At 38.0% G+C, this 25,681-nt stretch overlaps 1 protein-coding gene across 1 annotated transcript in view; it reads left to right on the top strand.

Moving 5' to 3' along the window:
* LOC136886362 (hsp70-binding protein 1) overlaps positions 1–22,388 on the top strand; it is a 33,341-nt gene extending 10,953 nt beyond the window's left edge. The window contains exons 2-6 of the mRNA XM_067159103.2: positions 1,126–1,306; positions 5,317–5,538; positions 7,045–7,200; positions 12,728–12,936; positions 22,260–22,388. Coding sequence (XP_067015204.1) covers positions 1,126–1,306; positions 5,317–5,538; positions 7,045–7,200; positions 12,728–12,936; positions 22,260–22,328 — 837 coding nt within the window. The 3' untranslated portion in view covers positions 22,329–22,388. The remainder of the gene's footprint in view (positions 1–1,125; positions 1,307–5,316; positions 5,539–7,044; positions 7,201–12,727; positions 12,937–22,259) is intronic.
* The last annotated feature ends 3,293 nt before the right edge of the window (positions 22,389–25,681 follow it).

The following is a 25,681-nucleotide window of genomic DNA, read 5'->3' as shown; positions in this document are numbered from 1 at the left end:
TGACCTAGCGGCAGTTGATTTCCACTTAAGGGTCTGGCTGGCATTAAATTAATTTAATCTACATTTGTAAATTCGTAACATTTTAGAAGTTTTGATATGAAGTGGAACAACAATTTTAATGAATCAACTGTCAATATTTATATGTGAAGTGAATTTCAAGGAACAGAAGAAACTTTTAATTACATCATTGTCGTTTATTATGTAGAACTGTTCAGTGTCACTCATTCTGACTTTGTCACACTAACATCAAGCGACTCTTTCATCTGATGTTTCAACATGCACTTATTGTAATTTATAAGTATATCATATGAATGCAAATTTTATTCATGTTTTGTAACTTTTAATATATTCATTTAAAGTTATTTCTAGACAGCTGCAGATGGCCTAATGCGGCCGAAACATGTCCTGTTGTTTTAATCTGAAGTTTTTACAACTTTGAATTGTAAATAAATATTGACTAGGTGGAACCAATATACTAGGTTTTTATCTTGTATAACATAATTGTCAATACGGATCCAAATGGAATTGATTTAGAGTTACCATTAGTCCGTGGCGTGGCATGTGTGGCCACGCTGTAGCACGAAGAGCATCAACGTGTGTTGTATTAACTGGTGTTTTTTTAAAAGTGATTTTTGAAATGGATTTGCATCGGATAGTGATGACTGCTGTACTTCTATTTCATCACAAAAAAAAAAAATAAAGCCATAATTTAAACCCATGATGACAAAAGGAAGAAAAGTGTGTGTTGTGCACATAACACAGTGGCCACACACACCACACCACGCACTAACAGTAACTTGGAAGTGAGAAGGTACATTCTGAACACTTCTTCCCCCCAGAATTGTAGAATTTCCTCCTTTTTCCGACTGCCTTCTCCTTCATTCCTTCCTTCAACAGTTGGTCACCCTAGTACTGAAGTATTTGTGCAAAGCTTTAAATTTTGTTGTGTACATAGAATGGATTTCTAAAAGATATTTAAGAAACTTCTTTGAATTGTATATCTTTGTATTTAATAAACATTTTATTAAATGATGATAAATTATTATACAATCTGTGAAGTGATAAGACTAAGAAATTGAAATCTAATGTAGTTTTTTCTTTTTCATTCATTATTTTATTTTTCAGAGGAGGAAATGGTTGGAGAATGCTTTGAAGCACTTGACAGTGGATGTCATTGAAATGTTACTGAAATCTATCGAGGTTCTGAAGAAAGCTGGCACGTTGGAGCTGCAAGATGATCCCACGGAATGCGAACGCGCTTTAGAGGTCATTGCAGATTGGGTCGATAATTTGGACACTGCAAACGGTAATTCCCATTCTTGTTCATTGCTTGGTGATTCCTGCGTTTAAATGCGTTGTTTCAAAAATCAAGATGATTAAGATGGGAGTAGCACGAACATTTTACAGCATATTTGATAAATTGCTAACTTATTGCAACAATATAGCAAGGTTATTGTTTAATAATTCCTTTAGTAAACTTTTGAAGGTGTGCTCTTTAGAAGCGTTTTACTGCTTATACTCGTAGAGAGAAGAGACCTCTTACTTTTCAGAATGAGTGTGAGCAATAATATTTTCTGCACATAACTGCCTCAGTGGATTAGTGGAGGAGTGTTGTACTCAAGATTCGAAGTTCGCTAGTTTGATTCTGGCAGAGGTAGTTGATGTTTGAAGGGCTGTCAATAATCTTGGCACTCCATGTTGTTAACACATTAATAGGTCTCTGCTAGTGCACTCATTTGCACCTCACAATGTTCTGTTAACTCAGCCATAGAATAAACGTCTCTCTGTGCCTGTAACTAACCATACACTTAGGGCTGCAAAGTACTGTAATGTTTCAGAACTGAGCTTGATAGCTGCAGTCACTTAATTGCAGCCAGTATCCGGGATTCAGGAGATAGTGGGTTCGAACCCCACTGTCGGCAGCTCTGAAGATGGTTTTCCATGGTTTCCCATTTTCACACCAGTCAAATGCTGGGGCTGTACCTTAATTAAGACAACGGACGCTTCCTTCCAACTCCTAGGCCTTGCCTGTCCCATCGGCGCCGTAAGATCTATGTGTGTCGGTGCGACGTAAAACAACTAGCAAAAAAAAAAAAAAAAAAAAAAGAACCTAGTATTAACACTCCATTACACGCAGGGCGGGGATTCCCCGCTGTTTAAACGTTTTCGTGAATTTTTAATTTTATTGAGATGTGTGAAGGGTTGTTCTCCAGGACATTGTTCGCGCAGAGTGGAGTCATTGTTAGTCACTGCCGAGGCATGTACACGAGTAGACGTTTGTTATTCTTCTCCCGGGCGGCGAGTTCCCGCCTGTGCGTGTGACCGTGTGACTATTGTAGGTTATATTCTTTACTTTCGTTGGTGTTGCTCGTGTTATACCTTCACCTATTACTCATTGTTCTTTTTATATTCCTTTTTAGGAATGGTACGCTTTAGAGCATGACAGATTTTGGAAAAGAACAACGCATCAGCGACTTATTCGTTTGTCAATAAAATTGTCTAAACTTAACACTATGCGCCCACCGGTAGTAATATTACTACCACGCGGCGTGCGCCTAAGTGCCGCTGTTAGTAATACTACTACCACGATCTTTGAAATTCAGCCACACGAAAGCTATTCACGTTATCGAATTAGTTTTTGCTTTGACGTGTTGTCGATTTCCTTTACTATCGTTAGGTGGTGTTGTCGAACGATAGTGATTCGTGGTGCAACTTAGGGACGATGTTTCGTAGCCACGTGTGCTCAGATCTTACGTAATTGCTGACATACGTACTCCTCGCGCACTCCGGTTAGATAAGCTCAAATTTATGTTCTAATGATAGATTATATGACTTCACAGATTTAGAATCAAAGTGTAGTGAGGCAACAGTCTGCAATCATCTCTCAAGTAGTCGGTTTATCTGTATAATTATTGAGATATGGATCCCGGACCTTATACAAGTAAAGAAAATCCTACGCGTGCATACAGCCCACGGATAATTGAACAGATTATTACGGAACTTGTGAACGATTCAGATTCTGATCTGTATGAAAGTGATCGTGAAGAAGAAAATGAAAATATACAAGTCCCTCAGGATGCTGAATCATCAGATTCATCACCAGAAGAACCAGTCGCAAAAAGACGAATGGAGGTAAGAAGCATGGGAACACAATGGAAACATATTACTCCTGTGAACAGGCCCGTTTTTACTGGCGCACCGGGACTGAATGCTAAGAATCTTCGTATTTCTGCAGAATCTTCACCTCTTGATTTCTTTAGTTTATTTTTTGATAGTAATGTACTGAATGTTATCCGAGTGGAAAGTAACAGATTGCCCTACAGCAAATACACCTACATCAGTGCATGCGCAGTGGAAACCAGTGACTCTGAATGAACTACAGTTATTTTTTGCAGTTGTAATTCACGTGTTTGATTCGTAAACCTTTTCTCCGGGACTACTGGAGCATCATAATGGACCAGTATTGTAGCCCAAGTATCTTTCCAATGCTGAAGGTAAGCATTTTTTATTTGATTTTGTGGGATAGCCCACTCTTTGTACAATATGTATATAAATTTGTTAATTTATAATGCGAAAACTGGCAGAACTGTGATTTTTTTTTCTGAGAGTCTAAATTACGCTGGCACAGGGTAGAGACGCCATCTTGAAATGTCCGGGCTCATAGTGTTAAAGACATAATTAAAGGAGCGAAACATGTACCATATCAACAACTTAATAAATATGTAAGTTTTTATTACGTTTTTATTGTATTGAATAGGCGGTAATTAACAAAATTATAAGAATTTGTATCACAAGTAGATCTTCAATACGGACAAAAAAAATGAAATTTATAACCTGCACTTTCTAACCTGCCGGGCTGAGTGGCTCAGACGGTTGAGGCGCTGGCCTTCTGACCCCAACTTGGCAGATTCGATCCTCGCTCAGTCCGGTGGTATTTGAAGATGCTCAAATACGTCTACCTCGTGTTGGTAGCTTTACCGGCACATAAAAGAACTCCTGTGGGACTAAATTCCGGTACCTCATCGTCTCCGAAAACCGTAAAAGTAGTCAGTCGGGCGTAAAGCCAGTAACATATTTTTTTAATTTTTTTTTTTTTTTTTTTTTACTTGCACCTCCTTCTTAATCTCTTTATTTTTCTGTTGTAATATACGGTAACGGGTATTTACCATTCCTTACGCCCTTGAAAGATGCATACTCACTTTCACACCCTGCCACAATTTCCTTGAACACATGCCATATACTGTTAACATTTTTATATACCATTTTCCACTCGTCGTAATATATTTTAAAAATTCTCCCGTGGCCTTCTTATCAACCATGTGGGATTGCCTGATAATTTTAATTTTACCACCTTTTCTTCTATTGCATTTATTTTTAACTACGACAAAACCTGCTTCGTGGTCGTTTATACCATCAAACACTTCAGTTTCTCTATAGAGATCGTCTGGTTTTATCAACACCATGTCTACAGTATTTTCCCCTCTGATTGGTTCTATCACTTTTTCTTTCAGTTGTTTTTCCCAGATTAACTTATGTACCATTTGTTATTCTTGCTTTCTGTCATTCGCATTAGCTTCCCGGTTAACATTTGGTATAATTCCACATCAGCATCAGCCCCACCCTTTCCAGGTCTGTTCATCCTAGAAACCTGAAGTTGCCTATTGTGTGTGGAAATAAGCTTTACACCTAGAATTTCATGGTTTTCACCCTTAACGTTTTCATGCCTTTAAAATTCTTCTTTCACCAGTATGAATATTCCCCCACGTACTGTTCTTTTGCTGTCTGTATGACAAACACTCCAGATCCATGAGAAAATTTTCATATCCGTAATGTTACTTCTGAGTCATGGTTCAACTCCTTTTGCTATATCTGGTAAATATATGTATCTATCAAATTAATTCTGTTCCTTTCGTTACTATACTTTTTCATTTTAAGACAAACAGCTTTACTGCCATCTACCTACACTCTCATCACCACTCCCTGATCCAGGAATATGCTTCACTACAACTCTTATAAACCGACCTCCCCCAACTTATACTTACTATTTTGTTTCAAGTTGAAGGCCATCTGAGGGTAGGTCCCTCTCTCCTACCCACCTGTTAGGATCTACAAATCTCACTCCCACTTTCCCTCATATTTACCACATAGTCTTCTGTGGAGTGAGGACATAACTGCACAGAACCTCTAAACTGGGCCGTCATCATTCATGCCACGCACTGTAGTACTTGTGTTTTAATTTAGTAATGAATGATGAGGTTTTAAAAGGCCTTGTGCTCTGCCTCTTGTAACTTGGTGATCCATTTGCTCTTGTGTCAGACTTCTACAAGATCGGAGGGTTTGTTATCTTCCGGCCGTGTCTAGACTCGGCTCACAGCAGTCTGAGGTGGCGAGCAGCAGAAATCATTGCAGAGCTGACTCAGAATAATCCTTTCTGCCAGGAGAAGATACTGGAGGCTGGACTTCTCCCACCACTCCTCGCATTGCTGGACAGTGACCCCAACGAACAGGTCCGTGTGAAGGCTCTCTATGGTATCTCATGTGAGTGTACTTTGATTTTCCTTTACATTTCTTGAAATAGAAAACTGTTAACTGCGCCTTTTTATCGACAAGGAAAAATGTTAATTTGATATCTTTTTACATACAAAACAGCTGCTTTTTAATATTGCAAAAGAAAGGTGTTCCAGGGGAAGCCATGCTTTTATAGTACCAACTTATAGTCGTGATATTAACCCTTTGACCTCCAGCCTCATACGCGGTGTCCATGTCCTATACCGCCAAGGCCTAATGAGCACTTTTTACCTTGCAGTAAATTATTCGTAATAACTTCTGTTCAATTTATGTAAACTGGATGGACATTTTTTTGTTTTGAAGGTAATACTTCGGGCATTTTATTAATGTAAATTAATGCACCTTTATTTTGTAATTCTCTATTTTATGAAGTGATAATTCAAAAAAATATTTTCTTCCTTTAAAAAAAATAGTATTTCATGATTAAAAGCAACGCTAAGAAAAATATTTTTACCATCAAAAACTGTATTATTTTAGAGAGGTGATGTTTCCTATGCCACATATAAAAAAATAGAACTTTATATACAATGTTACAGTTACAATATTATTATTATTATTATTATTATTATTACATTAACGTGAAATTTTCTAATCTTACACTATATGCAAATGCTCCAGTTCCTGGTTCGTTTTAAGTAAAACATGATTACTAATGTCTATTTCACACATACTTAACACTCAAAAGTTCACTTTTTTTCTTAAAAATATGATACAAGAAAATTTTTTTACTAATATTTACACATGTTTATGATGTGTTCTAACAGATGTGCTCAGGGAGGCACAAAGGGTGTACACCCTTCTTACACAGTTTACAAATGTATCTGGTCTTTTTCCATTTACCACGTTGGCTAGTATTAATCTTTTTGCATACGGAACAGTTGCGTTCTTTATTTTTCGGTAAAAGAGTTAGGGGTTCGTTGCCCGCCTGCGGAAGCTGAATTGCCGCTTGGTCACCAAGCCATTCGGCAGCAAGTTCCTCAACTAAACTTGTTGTATATAGTCTTATTTAAACCAGTACTAGTCCAAAACATGTATTATACATTATTAAAACGAATACATAACTTGGATTTTTTTTTTTTTTTTTCAGAACGTCCGATCAATCGGACGTTGGTGGTTAAAGGGTTAAAAGAAGCTTTTTGACAAGCTAGCGCAGGGAGGGTCCGTTATTGACATTATCAATTTTCCAGGTTCCCTATGGGAATTAACATCTATATCAATATTTGGTGAATTGGTGATTTCATATTGTTTTAAAAAAATGCCTCCGCTGAGAACTTTCATTTTTTGACTTATCTTGTTATTCACCTGGATGAGTGATATGTGTCAGCTGACTAGGTCTACATGGTCGACGTCATTGGCAACATTTCGTTCTTCAGAATTTGACTGCTTGATTATGTCCTAATTTTGAACTTCTTGATGTAGACATGTGTTTTTTGACAGATCTTGAAAGTGTATAATTTATGTTGATTATTTTAAAAGGTTTGGTCCGTGAGAATCCACTGGCCCTTGATGCGTTTATGAAGAATGGAGGATTCTCGGTGCTGCTGCGAGCCATGCAGAGTGATATCCAGAAGCTTCAGATCAAGTCAGCCTTCCTGCTCAGTTGTTTATGTGCTAGGAGTAATAACATTAAAGGTAAGTGTTCAGTGTGTAATTCTGATGGAGTTCATATTTAGGATATTAGGATATGGTTTATCTTAGAATATTACTTTTTATTCAGCATAATGGTTGCAAGGCAAAATAAATAGAATAATGAGCCTAAATAAGCACACTATATTTATTTGCATATTAGTCCCCACTTTCCCATTCTTACAGCTACACAATGTAGCTATCACTATTTGAGAACCTCCTTTTTTGTAGGGTGAAAAATTGACTTAAAGGCCTACGTAATGGTAAGTGGTGAACACACAACTTTAAGGTCTACGCACCATATTTGCGTAATGAATGCCTCCGCATAATGGATGCATCCAAATTTTTGGAAAAAGAATCTTGCTTAATGACACATTTCATTTTCAACAAAAATGATATTTATTTAAAATCACAAAATTGGATTGCTGTATACAATAAAACCAGTAAACGGAGATCAATGGCTCCAGACTTGTGCTGATCACACTCTACTGTACACTTGTTGCGAAGCATACTAGTTATCATCTCACCATATTGTAGTAAGTGAATGCCAGTGTAAGAGTGTACGATGACGAGAAATGAAGGACAGAGTAGTGATGTTCAAGGTTTTAAACAACAGTGCGTGTTCACACTAATGACAACAGATTCATTTTGATTCATTCACCACACTCAAATCACTTAATAGCCCGGTCTGTTCAAATGCCTCCAGAAGTTGGTTGTGTTGATCAACATTGTTTTTGTACTGTGTAAGGATAAGTTAAAACATTAAACTTACACAGCGATATAGTAATATTTTAGTTTTGCCAATAAATACTGCTGTACTTTATTTCCAAATTTAAATTAAGGTACTCCGTATGCTTCAGCTATGTATGAGTCCTTACATTAATTACCCATGCTAGTAGTCAGTCGATATATCGTAGATTTGTTTCTAGTCACTACTGGTTGGCTATATTGCTTTTCATTTTACGGATTAATAACGAACTTGAGGTTATACTTGATTTCAAATGTTAAGTTTTCTGTTATGGATTTTTCCACATGTAAAAGAGGCTCCCTAGAATTTTGTTATAGAAATTGTAAACGAAAATTGCTGTTGATAAACTTAACCCTGTGTATTTGTTCTTGTATTGACTTCTCTGAACCTATTAAAACTATTTAAAATAGTATATTCTTGAATCCACCTTGTCAATACACTTTTTTATCATTGAAAACCATTTATTTACTGAACATAAAGGGAAACATTTTCTATGAATAAATGGTTTTGAGGGGCCGATGACCTAGATGTTAGGCCTCCTTCAACAACAAGGATTAGCATCATAAATGGTTTTCAATCATGAAAGTGTATTGACGAGGTGCATTCAAGCATATACTTTTAAAATAGTTTTAATTAGATTTAAAGAAAAGTGCATCAGTTTTTGTTCAACGAGATTCCCTATTTTTACCACTTCCAATGCTCTTTGTTGAATCGTATGATTTATGAAAAAAAAAACATTTCTCAGCTAGATACTAGAGCACTTGTGTGATGATCTCATTATATTTACCTTTTCAGTACCACAAAAAAACATCCACTTTTCTTTACCGTATTTAGTTCTTTTTGGTTGCGCCAAATGTGTCTTATCATGCCAGGTTGCATATAAAATTATTTGACTGTTGGCATCACACTTTCTTTTTCTCTGAAAGAGATAGCTTTTAATTTGATTGCTGTGGTAAAACTACATTTGTTGTGTTATTCAGATCCATAATTTTTAAACAGGGAAAAAAACAACACAACCTCACTTAGCAGGAAGTTATTGCACAAAACAGAGGTCACTATCAAAAAGAAATTATGGCATTGATTACATTTGAAATACAATTTCATGCGGTTATTGTAGCGCTGTGAAAGACTCTGTTCTATAGTAGAATCCTTGTTTTTCTTTTATGAATTACCGTATATATGCGAGTATTCCGAGCATATTTTTTTCCGGAATTTAGCTAAGAACTAGAATGCATGCATTGTTTGACATAAGGTTGGCACCCCTTCACCTCCAGCAATATGAACCTGTTCTACTATAGCATTTTCTGGCCTTTGTTTTTTGTGGCATCAAGTAGCGTGCTGGAAGTGAAGTGTTAACACCTTATTAAGGATGGACACAATTTCTCATTATCACTTGTTCAAGGCTAAAGAAAAGCTTAGGGTTATTGAAGCTGCAGAGAGCATTGGAAATCGCACAGCAGGAAGAAAGTACGTCAGAGAAAGTTGTATTGCAACTGGTGAAAAAAGTAAAATGCAACTAGAAAAAACAAACCAGGCATTTCACACAACACGTTCCTCTACAGGTAATAAGATAGCACACTCGTTACAACACATAGCGAATAACATATGAAAATTAAGATGCCTTTCTTAAAGCAGATTTATATTTTATTCAGTTTTAGAGTACATCATAACCTGGGATTAATTTCTTGTGAATAAAACATAACTTAGAGACAATCTTCCTTTTTTCTGTAATACTCTTCTAAAATCAGGGTGCATGGATTATTCGCATATACAGTCGAAACTGGTTAAGGCGTCCCTTTCTAGCACATTTCCCTGGATATGAATATAAATGGTCCGTTATTGGACATAATAAATTTTCCAGCTAACTCATTCCTGGTTGCCAGCGTTTCGCCCCCGTATGCTAGGCTGGGCTCATCAGTTGGTACCTAGCACACCCACCAAGACGCTGGATAGTGCATACCATGGAGGCCACTGCGTAGGCTAATTGTAGCCACCAGCAGTGCCAATGCACTATGAGAGACATTGTCCCATTATCAAAAATTGATGTCTGCTTGGCCATCAGATGATGTAGATGTTGATTCCCATAGGCTACAATTAGCCTACGCAGTGGCCTCCATGGTATGCACTATCCAGCGTCTTGGTGGGTGTGCTAGGTACCAACTGATGAGCCCAGCCTAGAACACGGGGGCGAAACGCTGGCAACCAGGAATGAGTTAGCTGGAAAATTCATTATGTCCAATAACGGACCATTTATATTGGTATTATAAATTTACTCATTCGGAACAATTATTTCTGATTCCCTATGGGAATCAACATCTACATCATTTTCCCTGGATATTTCGTTTTTTAACTCTTCTTCTGATTTTCAGATTTATTTTTACTTCTTCAGATTTTTTACTAATACAACCTCTAGTACGGCCAATTCTCTTCCCCTAGGATAAAGGATAAATACTTATGTGCTTGTGTAATTTACAAAACCTCATTTTCAAGCGTATTTGATACTTTATTTTGTGAGTGTTTCATCTGTCGCCTTCATGTATCGTGTTTCCCGCTCACCACAGCAGCGTGTGCGCTTGATGCAGCCGGGGATTCGGGGCAGCGATCGTCCTGCAAGCGAGAGGCTAGTGCACACTAGCGATTCAGTTAATCTGGACGAAAGAGTGAGTTTTTTATTGTGTTGTTCGTGCGCTCTTAACATCGTTTATGTGTGTAGTTTCGTTGGAGTTGTAGGCCACGTGTTTTTTCTCTTTCCCCCTCTGTCAGAGTCGTATGTTAATAATGTATGGGCATATTGAATTGTTTTGTATGTGGTAGTTTCGCGTATTTGAGTGCATAATTTTAATGAGTTGAATGTTTTTAAGGGGGTTGTGTCGGTGACAGTTTCTGGCATTTTCTTTTCTTGTTATGGTCAGAAAATATTACTAACGTTATCTCCAAGTGTTCAGAGATACCTATAAATTTCTGTTCATTTTACCGTCTGATAAAGGAAACTACCGTATTTTCTCACGTAATTAACGCCCTTGCAAAATTTACGCATCCCAATATTTATGGGTCCAAAGTGGAGAAAAAGAAATGTTCACGTAGTTGACGCACCCACAACTTCGAACATCCATCACTCAGCTCCGGATGCGTTTTGAAATAATGATGTCAACTACTCGAGTAGCAGGTTTCCTATTGCGAAAGCGAACATTCCAAACACAGGGCAACGTGCTGTTATTAGGTGTCAGGAAATCCTACTGCACTAGTTTTACGAGTGTTTCGGTTACGGGGCGTTCTGTGATCTCAAAGCTGTTTGTCAGTCCACAGTATTGGAGTAATACTGCATCATACCAACTTGCGGTGATCAGTTACGCCGAAATATACGGGAATAGAGCAGCGGGCAGTAAGTATTCGGCGTGTAAATTAAACATGCGCTACCACGGTAACGGAAGTGCACTTCAAGCGGCCAACAAGTCTCGCAAAGCATTTTGCGGACCAAAAAGCGGCAACTTTCCACAAGTAGAGGATTATCTGCTTAAATATATGATTTTGTTACGCAGTGTTGGATAAGCCGTTTCTCATGAAATACGGTATTGTGCATTTTGTTGTGTGACATAAATAATATTATTTGTATGCAAGTGCCATAAATGAGAGTGATTAGGTACATTTTCTTGTAACCACTTTTATGTTTTCTCAGTATAAGATTTTAAATTTCATGGTCAATTCGCATTGTAACAGTAGATATGTATGCCTTTTATCCTGCCCTTTTTTCACGTAGACTGTGGTGAAATCCAAGAATTTAAAATCTTCCTATTTTTGGTTTCTAAAAGTTGGCAAGTATGTAATTACATCCCTCCATATAGGGTTGGCGTCAGGAAGGGCATCTGGCCGTAAAACATGGCCAAATCCACATGTGCGTCACAGTTTGCACCCGGTGGAAGAAGAACCAATAGCACACTGGACAGTAAAAAGTAATAAACAAGACGTTAATGGACACGCTAGTTGGTAAAGGTTTGCCATCCCTGCCCCACACTAGTCCCTCTGTTTGATACATATTTTTCTTAGCCAATTTTGACTAACAGTACTTTATAACTTTTCATATTAAAAATGTCGTGGTAAGTACTGTTACAACTTTTCATATTAAAAATGTCGTGGTATCACATGGTTTTATAGTATGGAATTGATGTTAATCATGACTGGTTTTTTTCCCCTTAAAAATGTCATATCACAACTGCAGATCCCACAACATTTGTATGAGTATAAAATCTCTGTATTACACTTAAGTTATCACTTTAACCAGCATGGTATGATTGAAATATTGCAATATATTCTTGATCTAGTATCGACATCAAAGTACTACCAATGTTGCACTTATTTCAGGTGGTACATTATACCGAAATCAATAGCAAATACTATGAACCGATAACAGAATTTTTGAGAACTGGAATCTACATTTTGTGTCCTTTCTGATTCATTCCTTTGAGCAGTATTTTCTTTAAATTGAAATTTCCTACAAGGAGGACTTGGTTACTTACATTGTTCTGAAATAATACAGAAGTAAAAGAAATTTCCTAAAAGTTAAGTTTTGCTCATGCTTGTCTTAGCTGATTGCTCTTCTGATACTATCTAATGTGGTAGAAGTATTGTATCTCTTCTTCCTTGAAAACTCTGAACAATTTATGTAACGTTCTTCGTTTCCTCTATCTTTATTGGTTATTTGAGGAGTATTTTGTGTTCTAATCTTCTTAGCCATTTGATGTTGGCAGTATAAAAAATCGTACTCTTTATTTCCTCTTTTGGTACCAGATGAGTTGTGTCAGATGGGATTCATCGAGCAGCTAGTCGGTATGGTGACGGACTACCATACGCCTGTCCTGGAACATTTACTGGGAGCACTTGTCAACATGGCGACAGAACATAACTTCTCTAAGGATGAGTGTCGCCGGCCGGAACTAGAGCTGAGACCTAAGCTAATCCGACTTATTAACTCCTTCAAAGATAAAGAAGAATACAGGGTAAGAGAAGGAAAAAATTATTTATAATGAAATGTTTCGGCAAGTAGCTTTTGCCTTTATGTAATTATTTTGTCTTTACTTCAGTGGTGTAGTTAGATATTCATTGTATTTCCGTTCTCAAGATATTGGGTTCGGTAGAGTCCAAGATGGTGCTATTTAAGGGTGTTTAATCCTGAAACAGGCAGTGTTAAATAGCACCTGATTTTGAAGTGGTAGTCACCCATTAAGAAATAACGTGTTCATTTTAAAATAATTTATTCTAATCGTGACATATTTTACGTCAAAATACAGGTTAAAATGTACAGATTTATTGTAAGCAACCATTGTAAATCCATTAACTTTTGTATGAATCACAGTTGATGATGAATCTAGATATATACAGTGAAACCTTGTTACTGCATTCCTCAATAACACATTTTGTCATTTAGCACGTCATATATTATTCCCGTCATATTAAATCTTAGGATATAAACTTCATGGTTTTGATCCATATTGAATTGTGATCCCAGTAATAACTAATGTCGTAATGGTCCACCTTTTCAATACTATATTATGCAATATTTACATTACATTTCTAATCTAGAAACTAGTTTTGGTCTTGGCTGGCCATCATCAGCCTTAATGCAAAATTGTACAAACACATCTAATAACTAAAACACATGTATAAACATACACAAATGACTTTAAAAAGTTTTAAAAGCATCTGGGATGAACTATGTGCACAACACGTAAAATATGACAAAATTAAAATCAGGCTCTAAAATTGACTGATCAAGAAAAAACTAAACTAATTAGTAGGAACCCAGGTCTACCTACCGCTAAAGCCCTCCCCAAGATACACAAGACTGGTGTCCCCATTTGCCCGGTCATTAACTAAAGACAGAGAGTCCTTTATATAAAGAGTCACACTTCATTCAAAGGTTTTTAAGAAGGAACTATTGATTTTTGTCTAAAAAATCCATTAAAAACACTAAAGAATTGATCGTTAAATTTTAAAAAGTTTAATATTCAATCCAGTCATTCTTTCCATTAATTCAATATTGTAAACGTGTATCTTAATATACTAATTTCCAAGGTATACCCCATCGTTCAAAACAATTTAAGCAAATACAGCGGCCTAAGTACAGTATATTAGAAATACAGGATTTCATGTCTAACCTTAAATTAGTTATAAACAACAATTATTTCACTTTTATTGTTATTCATCAACAAGGAGGATTGGCTATGGGATCGCCGGCCGTGGGTATCTTGGCCGAAGTTTACTTTGATTTTTTGGAAAACACCAGAATTGATGATTATAACTTTGACAACATCCTATTCTGGGCAACATACATAGATGACTCCATAGTAGTTATGAATGAGAGCATAACAGACGTTGCTACCACTCTCATTAATCTAAATAGCATTGATCCACATATAAAATTCACACTCGAATCCGAAGTTGGGCGGAAAATTAATTTTTTTGACTTAAGTATTATCAGGCACCCAGGCTCTTTAATATATCAGATTTTCAGTAAACCTACCCAAACAGTCACTACAATCTGTCAAGATTCTTCACACCCTCAAATTCACAATTGAGCAGCGTACAACAGCATGATGTACTGAGCCTTCAATGTTCCATTGTCAAAAAGAGACCTAAAAATGAGTTGAACACAATTCGTAGTATAGCTAAATTTATGGATACAACAGTTTCTGTATTGAAAAAGTAATCAATAAATATCGCCCCTCTACCACTTTGAAAAAAGATCAACAAAAAAGTTCCTCCTTTTCTATCTTTATGTTCAACGAACAAATTTACAAAGTCACCAACATCTTTACAAAGCACGATATAAAAGTAGTTTTCAAAACCAGTAATAGGAATGCAGAAGTCTTACATAATGCCACGTCCATAAACAAGTTCAATAGTTTTCCGAAATCAGGAGTGTACAGGATTGTTTGCAACAGTTGTAATTCTTTTTATGTTGGACAGACTGGGAGGAGCTTTACTATAAGGTACTCGGAACATGTCAATGCCCTGAAGTACAAAACATTTTTGGCTGTGGGGCAGCATATGCATGACTATAATCACAAATTCACAGACATAAAACAAGATGTGGAAGTACTCAAAATCATCAGCAAAGGACACCTCCTTGACGTTATAGAAAGCTGCTTCATACATACAGATCAATATTTTAACCAGAGTTAATCTTAACCCATTCGCCTCACATTTAAATACCATAGGAGTTCACTAGATCCTCCGTGGCTCAGGCGGCAGCGCGTCGGCCTCTCACCGCTGGATACCGTGGTTCAAATCCCGATCACTCCATGTGAGATTTGTGCTGGACAAAGCGGAGGCGGGACAGGTTTTTCTCCGGGTACTCCGGTTTTCCCTGTTATCTTTCATTCCAGCAACACTCTCCATTACCATTTCATAGCATCTATCAGTCATTAATATATCACTTTGGGAGTGGCGACCCCATCGTACTAATAGCCTATATCTGCTTGATTCATTCCATCCCTGACCCGGTCAATGACTGGAAAACAGGTTGTAGGTTTTCATTTTTAGGAGTTCACTAAGAAATCACATTTAAATACCGCTCTACATCCGTCGTCATTACACTATTATTTAGAAAATCATACAAAACCAACCAGTAAATATTCCTCTCTAGAAATTTGCATGCATGATAACGAAGTAATAAACTTACCAATGCCGCTATTTTAGTATGTCTGCTGGGTGTGGTACACCTCAAAACATTCTAAGTGAAGAGCTATGCCACATTTTTTGCACTGCCAGCAACTTTTGCTTCTTTTACCCCGGCTGTAGCACACAACACACCTTCTTGTGACTTTTGATTTCTTCTCTGTAGGGAGAATACGCATGGGAAAGTGGACCCATGATTTAGCTTGTAATCTGGTTGGGGTGGTGCTCGCTGAAGGTCGACCTCGAACAGAGTACTCCGGCAACTGAACAGTCTCTAGTAGCTGCTGCGCAATGCTAGTTCGGAAGTCCGTGTAGCTCGTCTTTCTGTTAGCAGCGATCTTGTGATACACAGTGAAGGAATTGAAAATACACATATCCAGGAGGTAAAAGAATATTTTCCTATATCCTTTCACTGTGCGTCGCATGACGGGGAACAGAGCTGTAACCTGATCCTGAAGGTCAACACCACTCATCCCCTTCTGATATTCAAGGCCTCACTTGGGCTTTATCACTTCTTCCCTCGGGGTTTGTCCTCTCTTTCGTCTGAGTTTGCCTGTCCCTGTGTTTAGTGGTGAGAAAGCAAACATCCTTGTTATCTTTCCACTTCACACACAACATACTGTTGGCAGCCCACGTCTCATACTCTCCACGTTTTAGTTTCGTCTTACTGATATCGCGAGGCATGTCTTTTCGGTTCTCTCTAACAGTTCCAATTACATTCATCTGCTTGTCGTGTAGCCTTTTGAATAAATCTGGGGAAGAATACCAGTTATCTAAAAACAATGTATGTCCTCGGCTTAACAGGGGTTCACACATGTTGAGCACAACATTTGTACTTGCTGGCAGACTTGGATCCGTTACATCATCACCTACATAAATTTTGAAAGACAGACAGTAGCCAGAAGTTGATTCACAAATTTTGTAAATTTTTATTCCAAACCTAGAACATTTAGACCTATTACACTGGACAAAGGCGGCCTCTGAATTTCATTAGACTTTCATCTAGAGCAATGTCTTGTGAAGGTAAATATAATTCCAAAAATTTGGAGCAGAAATGTTGTATTATAGGCCTAATCTTTCTTAGTTTGTCACTACAATCGACTTGTTCATCGTCAACAAAATGTAAAAATCGTGAAATTATAATAAATCTTCCCCTGCTCATGGTATGTTTATACACCTGTTTTTACTCCAGTATAACTGTATTCTTGACTTTCGCACTTGTGACATTAGTATAACTAACGCAAAATATGCCCTAATTTCGTCGGGTGTAGTCTCAAACCATTTGTCATCGTCTTTCAACTTTTTTCTGTCAGGATTGCTCAACTGTTTTGCTGCATATGAATTTATCTCGACATATATTTTGTCAAACAAAGGGTTCATGTATTCACAAAAAAAACTGAGAGTTCAGATAGTGGCTGCGTTTCAAACTTTTTCAATAAGTTTTCACTAACACTACTGTATTCACTAAACTTATGTATAACAGGTTTATTCACAATTAAGTATTTATTATTTTCCACCTAGTCGATACAATGCTTGCTTAAGGCAATTTAATGGTTAAAAGTGGTACATATTTCGTATTTTATCAACATCTTACATTACTTTGTCAATTTTATATATTTTTCATCTAAACAGTGTTATGTGGCTGAAGATGTTGATAAAATACGAAACATGTACCACTTTTAACCATTAAATTGCCTTAAGCAATCATTGCATCGACTAGGTGGAAAATAATAAATACTTAATTGTGAATCTATTGAAGTGCGATACGGACCATGAAACTGATTTTATGTAACAGGTTTATTGTCGCTTTTTGTCCAGTTCCAGTCAGTCAAGTTAGTCTGTGCCGAGGTACGAGCTCGTTTCGAAAGACTTGGCACACCGTCGTTATTTGCATCACTTTCCGTGTCATCAGAACTAATATACGCATCGCTAGTACCCGAACTAAGTACTGCAGGGTCTATTTCGTCATCACAAACATCACTGCCTTCAATATCACTCTCTAAAACACTATCTATTAGCTTCCATATTCCTTCTTCATCAACACCAGTACATCTGCTTGATGCCATGATGGCAACTGTCAAGAGTGAAATTATATGAAAAAAGATTCTCTTATCTCTTGTTCTGGAAGTGTGCGAGAACCTGGTGAAAGGGGAAAAAAACCGAAGCCACATATGTAAACTTCAGCTCAGAATGCATACAAGTGGCGTCTGTGGGTTAGTAACTGAACTGCATGGATTGATGTACAGCTGTGCATCGCCGCGAGCAGAGCTCGTCATTTGATTCATATGCCACGAATAACTATGACGAGCAAGGGTCGTCAAATGATGCAATTGGGTTAATGACATTTCAGAAAAGCCAAATATCCTGTTTGACCTAATTCCCATTTTTAGAAAATTCAAACCAAAAAGCCTTAATTCAATTTTTTCATACTATTTTCAGCACTTTTCCTCAGCAGCCATCTGTTTTCCCACATCCTTTGGCCCCGCCTTAATCCCCCTTCCCCTATCTCCTCTTCCCTTACCCGCCCTCTCCTCTCTCCTTGCCCTGCCGTCTCCCTTTTCTTTAAATCTTTCAGATTTTTCCCGTTAGTATGAGGCACACAACAGTAAGCATGCACCACATGCCGCAACGAAAGGTAAGTCTCATACAACCTGCGCCATTTCATTAGCACACTCTCCTTTTAGTGTATTAATTTTTTACTATCATTTATTCAGGTTAACTTCATGGACACCGCATTGAATTGTGAATCTACCAGCTTCAATCTAAGAACGTGCCAGCTATTTATTCATATCTTCGTGCGCCATCCTTGATTCAACCATTGAAAATCTTCAACAGAGGAAATTTTCAGCGTTTCATTATATTTCAACAAGAATCACTAATGGAACATTTTAACATTATGCAACACATCTAAGAATTTTGGAGCCTGTTTTTAATTTTGTCATATTTTACGTGTTGTGCACATAGTTCATCCCAGATATTTTTAACATCCTTTAAAGTCATTTGTGTATGTTTATACATTTGTTTTAGTTATTAGATGTGTTTGTACAATTTAGCATTAAGGCTGATGATGGCCAGCCAAGACCGAAACTAGTTCCTAGATTAAAAACGTTATGTAAACATTACATAGTATAGTATTGAAATGATGGACAATTACGACATTAGTTTAGTTATTATTGTGATATTAAATCTTTAAGAAAAAACTCACTTATTGGATTATGAATTATTGCTATTACTGTTTAGTACGATCACATTTTTCCCAGCCCTGAAAATGTTCTTTTTCATCCCTTGTGAAAAGAACATGATTTGCAACACAGGTAACAGCCCTCGCCACAGAGGGCAGGTCAGAGAAAGTTGCGCATAAACAGGAAATGGCCTTGAATACCTGAACTTCACAGGGGAAGTTCCAACTTCGAGGAGCAAGCCGTTAGCCTCAGGAATGTTCATTTCTGCTTGCCAGTTAACAGTGAGATTGCTGAAGAACCCAGTGAACTTGTTTGTGCTTGAATTTCGCATTCCATTCAGAAGTTAGAAATTTAATCTGTATTGAGTGGTACATTGAATGGTAGCGGATATTTATCATGTGATAGCCTACTGACAAATTGGGAACATGATCATGTGGACTTGACTAGCGTGGTGCATATTTGCATTGTAATGGCTTAGTTATGGATATGAAAAAAGTCGTGAAATTGCTTACTAGTGAAGATAAAATTAAAATCCTTCAGGAAGTGGATTCGCATCCCATCTTTAAGTGCGTTGAGGTGGCCCGAATTTTGGAACTCCCACCTTCGAGTTTTCTGTAGAGCAGGTTGAAATTTTGCCACGTTCAAGGTCATTCTCTCACACATGGCCGAGTGTAACCTCTGAATGATTTCTGGTTGAAGAGTGTGAAAGAAAACAGTATTTAATAACCCACGGGTCTGAAATATAAGGCTTCAACTAACCTTCGTTAAAGAATGACATTTACAATTTTCTTCTACCGCTTTTCCCACACTTGTTGGGTTGCAGGTGCTTGCTGTCGTGCATGTGGATTTGGCCTGTTTTATGGCCGGGTGTCCTTCGTGGCGCCAACCCTAGGAGGGATGTAATCACTATTGCGTGTTTCTGTGATAGTTGGTAGTGTAGTGTGTTATCTGAAGATGAAGAGGAAATTGTCGGGACAAGCACAAACACCCAGTCCCTGAGCAAGAAGAATTATCAGATGCGTTTAAAATCCCTGAGCTGGCCGGGAATCGAACCCAGGACCCTCTAAACCAAAGGCCTCAACACCGACAATTCATATGTCTCATATATACATATGAACAGCAGAGGAGTCCATGGATACAATTACGGAAGTGTTTGAAGATAGTGATTAGTGCTGGAATATGGCTTTCCAGATCTAACACATGCGATTTTTATTTGTGGGGTACCATGAACAACCAACTATAGCAAACAAATCCACACACATTGGAGGAACTTAAGGAAAACATACGAACTGCAATAAGAGACATTATTGGTAGAGCTAAATCGTGTCAGTTGAGATGTGTTTACTCAACAATCCATGTTTAGCTGTGGAAAGACTACATTTCCAGCATTTGCTATGAGGTAAGAGTTGAGTTTAGTTTCAACTGTATACGCAGTTTTATACATTTAAGAAGGGAAGACAAGGAGTACAGGCCGGCTGTGGCCAGGTGGGCCGCAGATATGAGGGAAGACAGCCCGCTGGCCTTGGCTCAACCACTTGGGAGCATTCAGATTTTATATGGAAAACCCTGCATGTATGTCACTGTTAAGAGTTGAATTGCTGTCTATTATGTATATTTATAATAGACTTGTTGTTCTCTTCCCGTTATAGAGTTCATGTTTTTCTTTCATTTTTATTGCATTAATGCTCCAAGTCTTCCTTATTTCAGGTTGCCTCCTCCTTTTTATTTAAGGGGGGACGTTCATGAAATAGGCCCAAAATGTCAATTTTCAATTTATTTTTTATTTAATAGTAGAACTCATTGACAATATGTTCCCAAAGTTTCAAGGATGAAATTGCATCGGAACTGCCTGAAAAATAATAATTAAATGTGTGACACGACCTTAGTGCCGCGCCCACTTTTGAAGCATTACTTCAATACTAGCTCGGTGAAGAACGATTCCGTGGATTTCTTTCAAGCAAACTTGCATGGGATACATCTAGAAGGCTGTGATACATACTCTTTGGTTTTATATATCATCTATGACTGTGTTCCGCATCTTAGAAACAATACCACACCAGCTGCTTTGTTTATGAAGAAGCAATAAATACTTGTTTTGCCTTCTGTTACTGACGGAGATTTACGCAAGTGTTGGATTCTGTTACTGACGGAGATTTACGCAAGTGTTGGATTCTTTCATCATTCAATAATGCTATGGTCACAAAGAATGTATAGAAGACTGGATAAACTGATTTTGCAGAAGTTAATGAACGCAAGACATGAAAAACAAACCAGGAATGAGGTTAGGTCCGAAGTAAGAACTGTATCGGATACATATTTTCACATGGTGTAAACAGATGAACAACCCATTTGTAATCTGTGCCACATTAGCTCCTGTAAATATCTACAGGCTCAGAGGGATAATAACTCCTACATCCACAAGCAGAAGCTTCCAAAATGTATCCTACAAGTTGTCAAGCCCACTTACAGGTTTCTGGCCGATCCTGAACTTCTCAAAAAGTGTGTTCTTGGCAAAACCCAAATCCGAATGAATCTCTAAATTGACTCGTAAGGAAACGATGCCCTAAAACCACATTGTCAGAAATGCAACGTATGATACAGTTCTTGCATTTAATGGCGGGAACTTAGCGAGGATGAAGGTATTAGAGAGAATTGGCTTTAAGGTAGGAATTTTCGCTCAAGACATCCTGAGAAAAATAGATTTACAGCGCCTCTCTGCAGCTGAAAAGTCAGTTGAAGACCTAGTAAAGCAAAGAAGGCAGAAAACAAGAAACCAAAAGAGAAGTCTTGAAGGAAAGGAGGACGCTCAGTACAGTTCTGGAGCCTTTTAATAAACAGATTTGCAAGGAAAAAGTAAGATCAACTTTAAAGTGCATTTTCTCAGAATCACCATTTCCGTTATTAAAGTACACGTTTCGCAGAAACTGGAAAAGATAGAGCCATGACTTTTGGCATCCCCATTGCTGTATGTATAGCAAACATATACACAGGGCCAGATTTTAATATCATTCCTGTACGCCGATATATACAAGAAAAAATATAGATTTTTTAATGGATATTTTTTCAGTTTACAAAATAATTAAACATAAAATGAATTAAATATCATTGTATTTTAAAATGTTTCTGTGGAGTTGTTTCTATTCATATTGAGGTTACACTGTAAAATTTTCCTGACAATTTGTTGAAAAGTGTATGTGAAAATGGTACCTTTGTTGATCACGGGGTCATAAAATTTATAAATTGCAAAACGCTTCAATTTAATTTTGCTTAAGTTATGAAAAATAGTGAAGAGATGCATTTAACCATTCTTAATCTCTGTACTAAATTTCGGTTATGTACCTTACAAATTGTGGATTTAGTGAATGATTATATTTGCACATGTATTTCATGCACTTCCCCCCTTAAATACACTCTTGCTGCTTTGATATAATTTTAATGTAGCATTGTTGTTTTTCCAACAGGATGAATGTGAATATGCCCAACAGCTATTACAACTTGTCTTCTCCGGTGATACAGAAGAGGAACGTTAATGTGCCTGGTTATATAAACTTAATTTCTATCCATCCAATAAAAATATCTCTTATCATTAATTTATCTATTTATCGGTGCATATCCTGCTCCTTCTAGTGTAATGTCTCCTAGTTCTGCATTCATATTTATGTATTAAGTGATCTACACAGCTAAGTGGGTAACTCATTCTCTGGTCACATTACAGTTTTTCTATGAATGCAAGACGACCCTCACTTTTTCTTCAAAAAATATAAATCGGCCTTAAAAAGTGCTTTGTAAAATGCTATGAATTCCTTTTGTACACCACACATTTTTAGTCTATTTTTGTCTTCACGCCAGTGCCAAACGTTGGCTTCAGTTACCCCGTGTTTTCTTGCGGCTGCAAAATATTTTTTATTTCCGCAGGTTTCATAACCATGAACTTAAAATTGGCATCGTAATATCAAAGAGAACCTGTTGAAAATTTGCTGGCAGTACCTGTTCCATGCATCTCTACAATATGACAATCCATGAGGAAAATATTCTTGCTGTCTATAAAACTGTTACTTTTACTCAGCATCAGGTACCACCGGCTGCCGCTACACACACACGTCTCGCTTGCCGGGTTCGGCCAACTTCAGCGGCTAGCAATGTATAGGCCTAATAACGACGCGGACGTTGAACATCAACAAACGAGTTTATTGCGCCGTGGTATGGCCATTCTGCCCTTGCGTTTTTCGCGCACAACTAACTAACCCCATGGCACTACAGCCCCGAAGGGCCTTGGCCTACCAAGCAACCGCTGCTCAGCCCGAAGGCCTGCAGATCAAGAGGTGTCGTGTAGTCAGCATGACGAATCCTCTCGGCCGTTGTTCTTGGCTTTCTAGACCGGGGCCACTATCTCACCGTCAGCTCCTCAATTCTAATCACGAAGGCTGAGTGGACTTCGAACCAGCCCTCAGATGCAGGTAAAAATCCCTGACCTGACATCCGGGTAAGAGGTGGGCACGCTACCCCTACACCATGGGGGCGTATACCTCACAATTTCATCTTCGACTTCTTTAAAGCATCCTTGTTGTGGGCCTCTGAATGCTTTTTTAAAACGATCTTTGTCTTCAGGCTAACGCCGAACATTGGCTTTAGTTAGGCCTATGCTGTATTGTCTTGCGGCTGCACAATTACTCTACATTTCCGAATGTTTAATAACCATCATTATCATAATTTCCCATTATCCAGCTATAGCCGGGTAGGGACAAATATGGTTCCTCTCCACATTCTTCCGTCATTTCGCCACTCCTCCAACATCATAATATTGACGAGAACCCGTTGAAAATTTTCCGGCAATTCCTGTTGCACAAATTAATCTTTACAATATAACGATCCATCACAAAAATATTCCTGCTGTCCATAAAACTTCAGTTTACTAAGTGTCAGGTGCAGTAGATGCGTTATAACTCTGCCAATGAGTAGCCATGGCCTTTTTAAGAATTCAAAGGCTCGCATGTTTTGATGCCATTCTGCAGATTTGGGAAACGTTATTGTAGAGGCTAACAGAATGTCATTCTTTCTCTCTTCACTATTTCCCAAGATCCAGTGACGTTACACGGAGGCACTGTACAGCTCTATATATAATAAAGAGGCAGACGTTGATTGGTCAACGAGTTTTGTGTGCGCGCATGCGGGGGTGAAAAGGAGCAGTGTGGTTACCGTGGTAGTTGCCAGTGGTGTTTCTTACTGATAGGTCATGAATTCAAGACAGCCCTCGATTCTTCACATGAGATTCTGAGAAAATACAGTTGTCTTGGATTTGGAGAAATACGGTTAATGTTTTGGATTATGCATATTAACACCAACCATGCATTTGCAATAAAATAATGAGTGATTATGAAATTGTTTTCTTTTGTCAACCTTATCCAGGCAGCTTCTGGGTTGGCTGTGGATCATTGACCTCCCTGGAGATGCACCGTTTCTGGTGTACTCCATTGCTCTTTGTCCTGATCTGCCTTGGTGCTTCATGTAGGCTATTATTACGATGGGCTCACAATGCCCAAAGACATTTTATACCCAACTGCCCGCTGAATTTCAGTGACGTTGCCTCCTTGGGAGATCAGCTTCTAGTTAAAGGAGCTCCTCCACGCAAAGGCGTTCGCCCCTTCAGAAAGTCAGGTAGTGATGGGCAGTCTGAGACGGAGTCTCGAGATTTCTCGAGACTAGTGCAAGCGCCTGTTTCTCACAAGAAATATCTCTAGAATGTTGTCTCCACCTAGTGCAGCGAGCACTGTTGACTGAGCTGAATATTGTTTATGTCGAGTATCTGAATAGCCAACCATGGGCCTTGTCCATTCCATAAATACGTGTCAACAGGCGACTAGGCCGTTCATTTCTACCAAGGTCTATTATTGATGAAGTATAAGATAATTGCAAAGGATGCACATTCTGGCATTGTACAGGGTCTCTCCTATAAACCCAGACCGAGCGCATGGTGTTTGAACTCTGCGCTACACCAGTTGCCTCAGCCTAACTTATGTCGCATGCGGCCGCCCTGCTTTAAACTCCTGTGGCCTGGCGTCCTTTTAAAAGGACACTGTTTAAAATCGGAATATCCCGTAAAGGAAGTATTTTAAAAATAAAACAAATAAAAATTGACCTTTTGTTTGTGCTCAGTTATTTTGCGAATTCATTTACCTCGGTGTGATAAGCTTCTAACTTCACTGTCTCCCACCAGTACAGCATTAAAGAGGTATACACTTTTATGACATCTGACCAAAAGAGAAATGTTCTGGGCCTCAGGAGGTTAAGTGTGTATACAATCTTATATGAAATCTTACCTCATAAAAGATGCTGGAAATGTCATCCTTCATAATGAGGGACTTCATAAACACCCTTGGGATTTTCTGCACACCAAAAGTGAGAGTTATGACTGTTCACACGACCATTAAAATGAATCTCATTGTAGACCGTATTGGACATCAGATTGTGAACATTAAAATAAGAATAATAGTTAACACCACCTTTCCAATACTTAACTTTCCTTATATTTAGGAAATAAACATTACAACGGGCGTTGTAAGATGGGACATGTTTCGCTTAACTGTCGTAAGCATCATCAGCCGAAAATAAATCTTAGCCTAAAGTTAGGTCAGGGCCCCGAACCTAGTGTCCTTATACTCCGCACGGCCTTACTTCTAAATTGAAGTTTCGCAAAACAAATGAGCATCGCCTTTCCTCTGTTGCCAGCGCACTGCACCTGTGAGAACAGCTGATGCAATACGACCGCGGTAAACAGCCCTATATAGGAAAATGTAATACCGTACTCAGAAAAACTAATGTATATGGATTGAAAACAAATTCATAAAATCTACACTTACTAACAACACCTGACACTAATAAGAGA

The sequence above is a fragment of the Anabrus simplex genome, chromosome X (assembly GCF_040414725.1).
Source record: "Anabrus simplex isolate iqAnaSimp1 chromosome X, ASM4041472v1, whole genome shotgun sequence".
Taxonomy (NCBI): Eukaryota; Metazoa; Arthropoda; class Insecta; order Orthoptera; family Tettigoniidae; genus Anabrus; species Anabrus simplex.
This window is presented reverse-complemented; position numbering and strand designations above follow the sequence as displayed.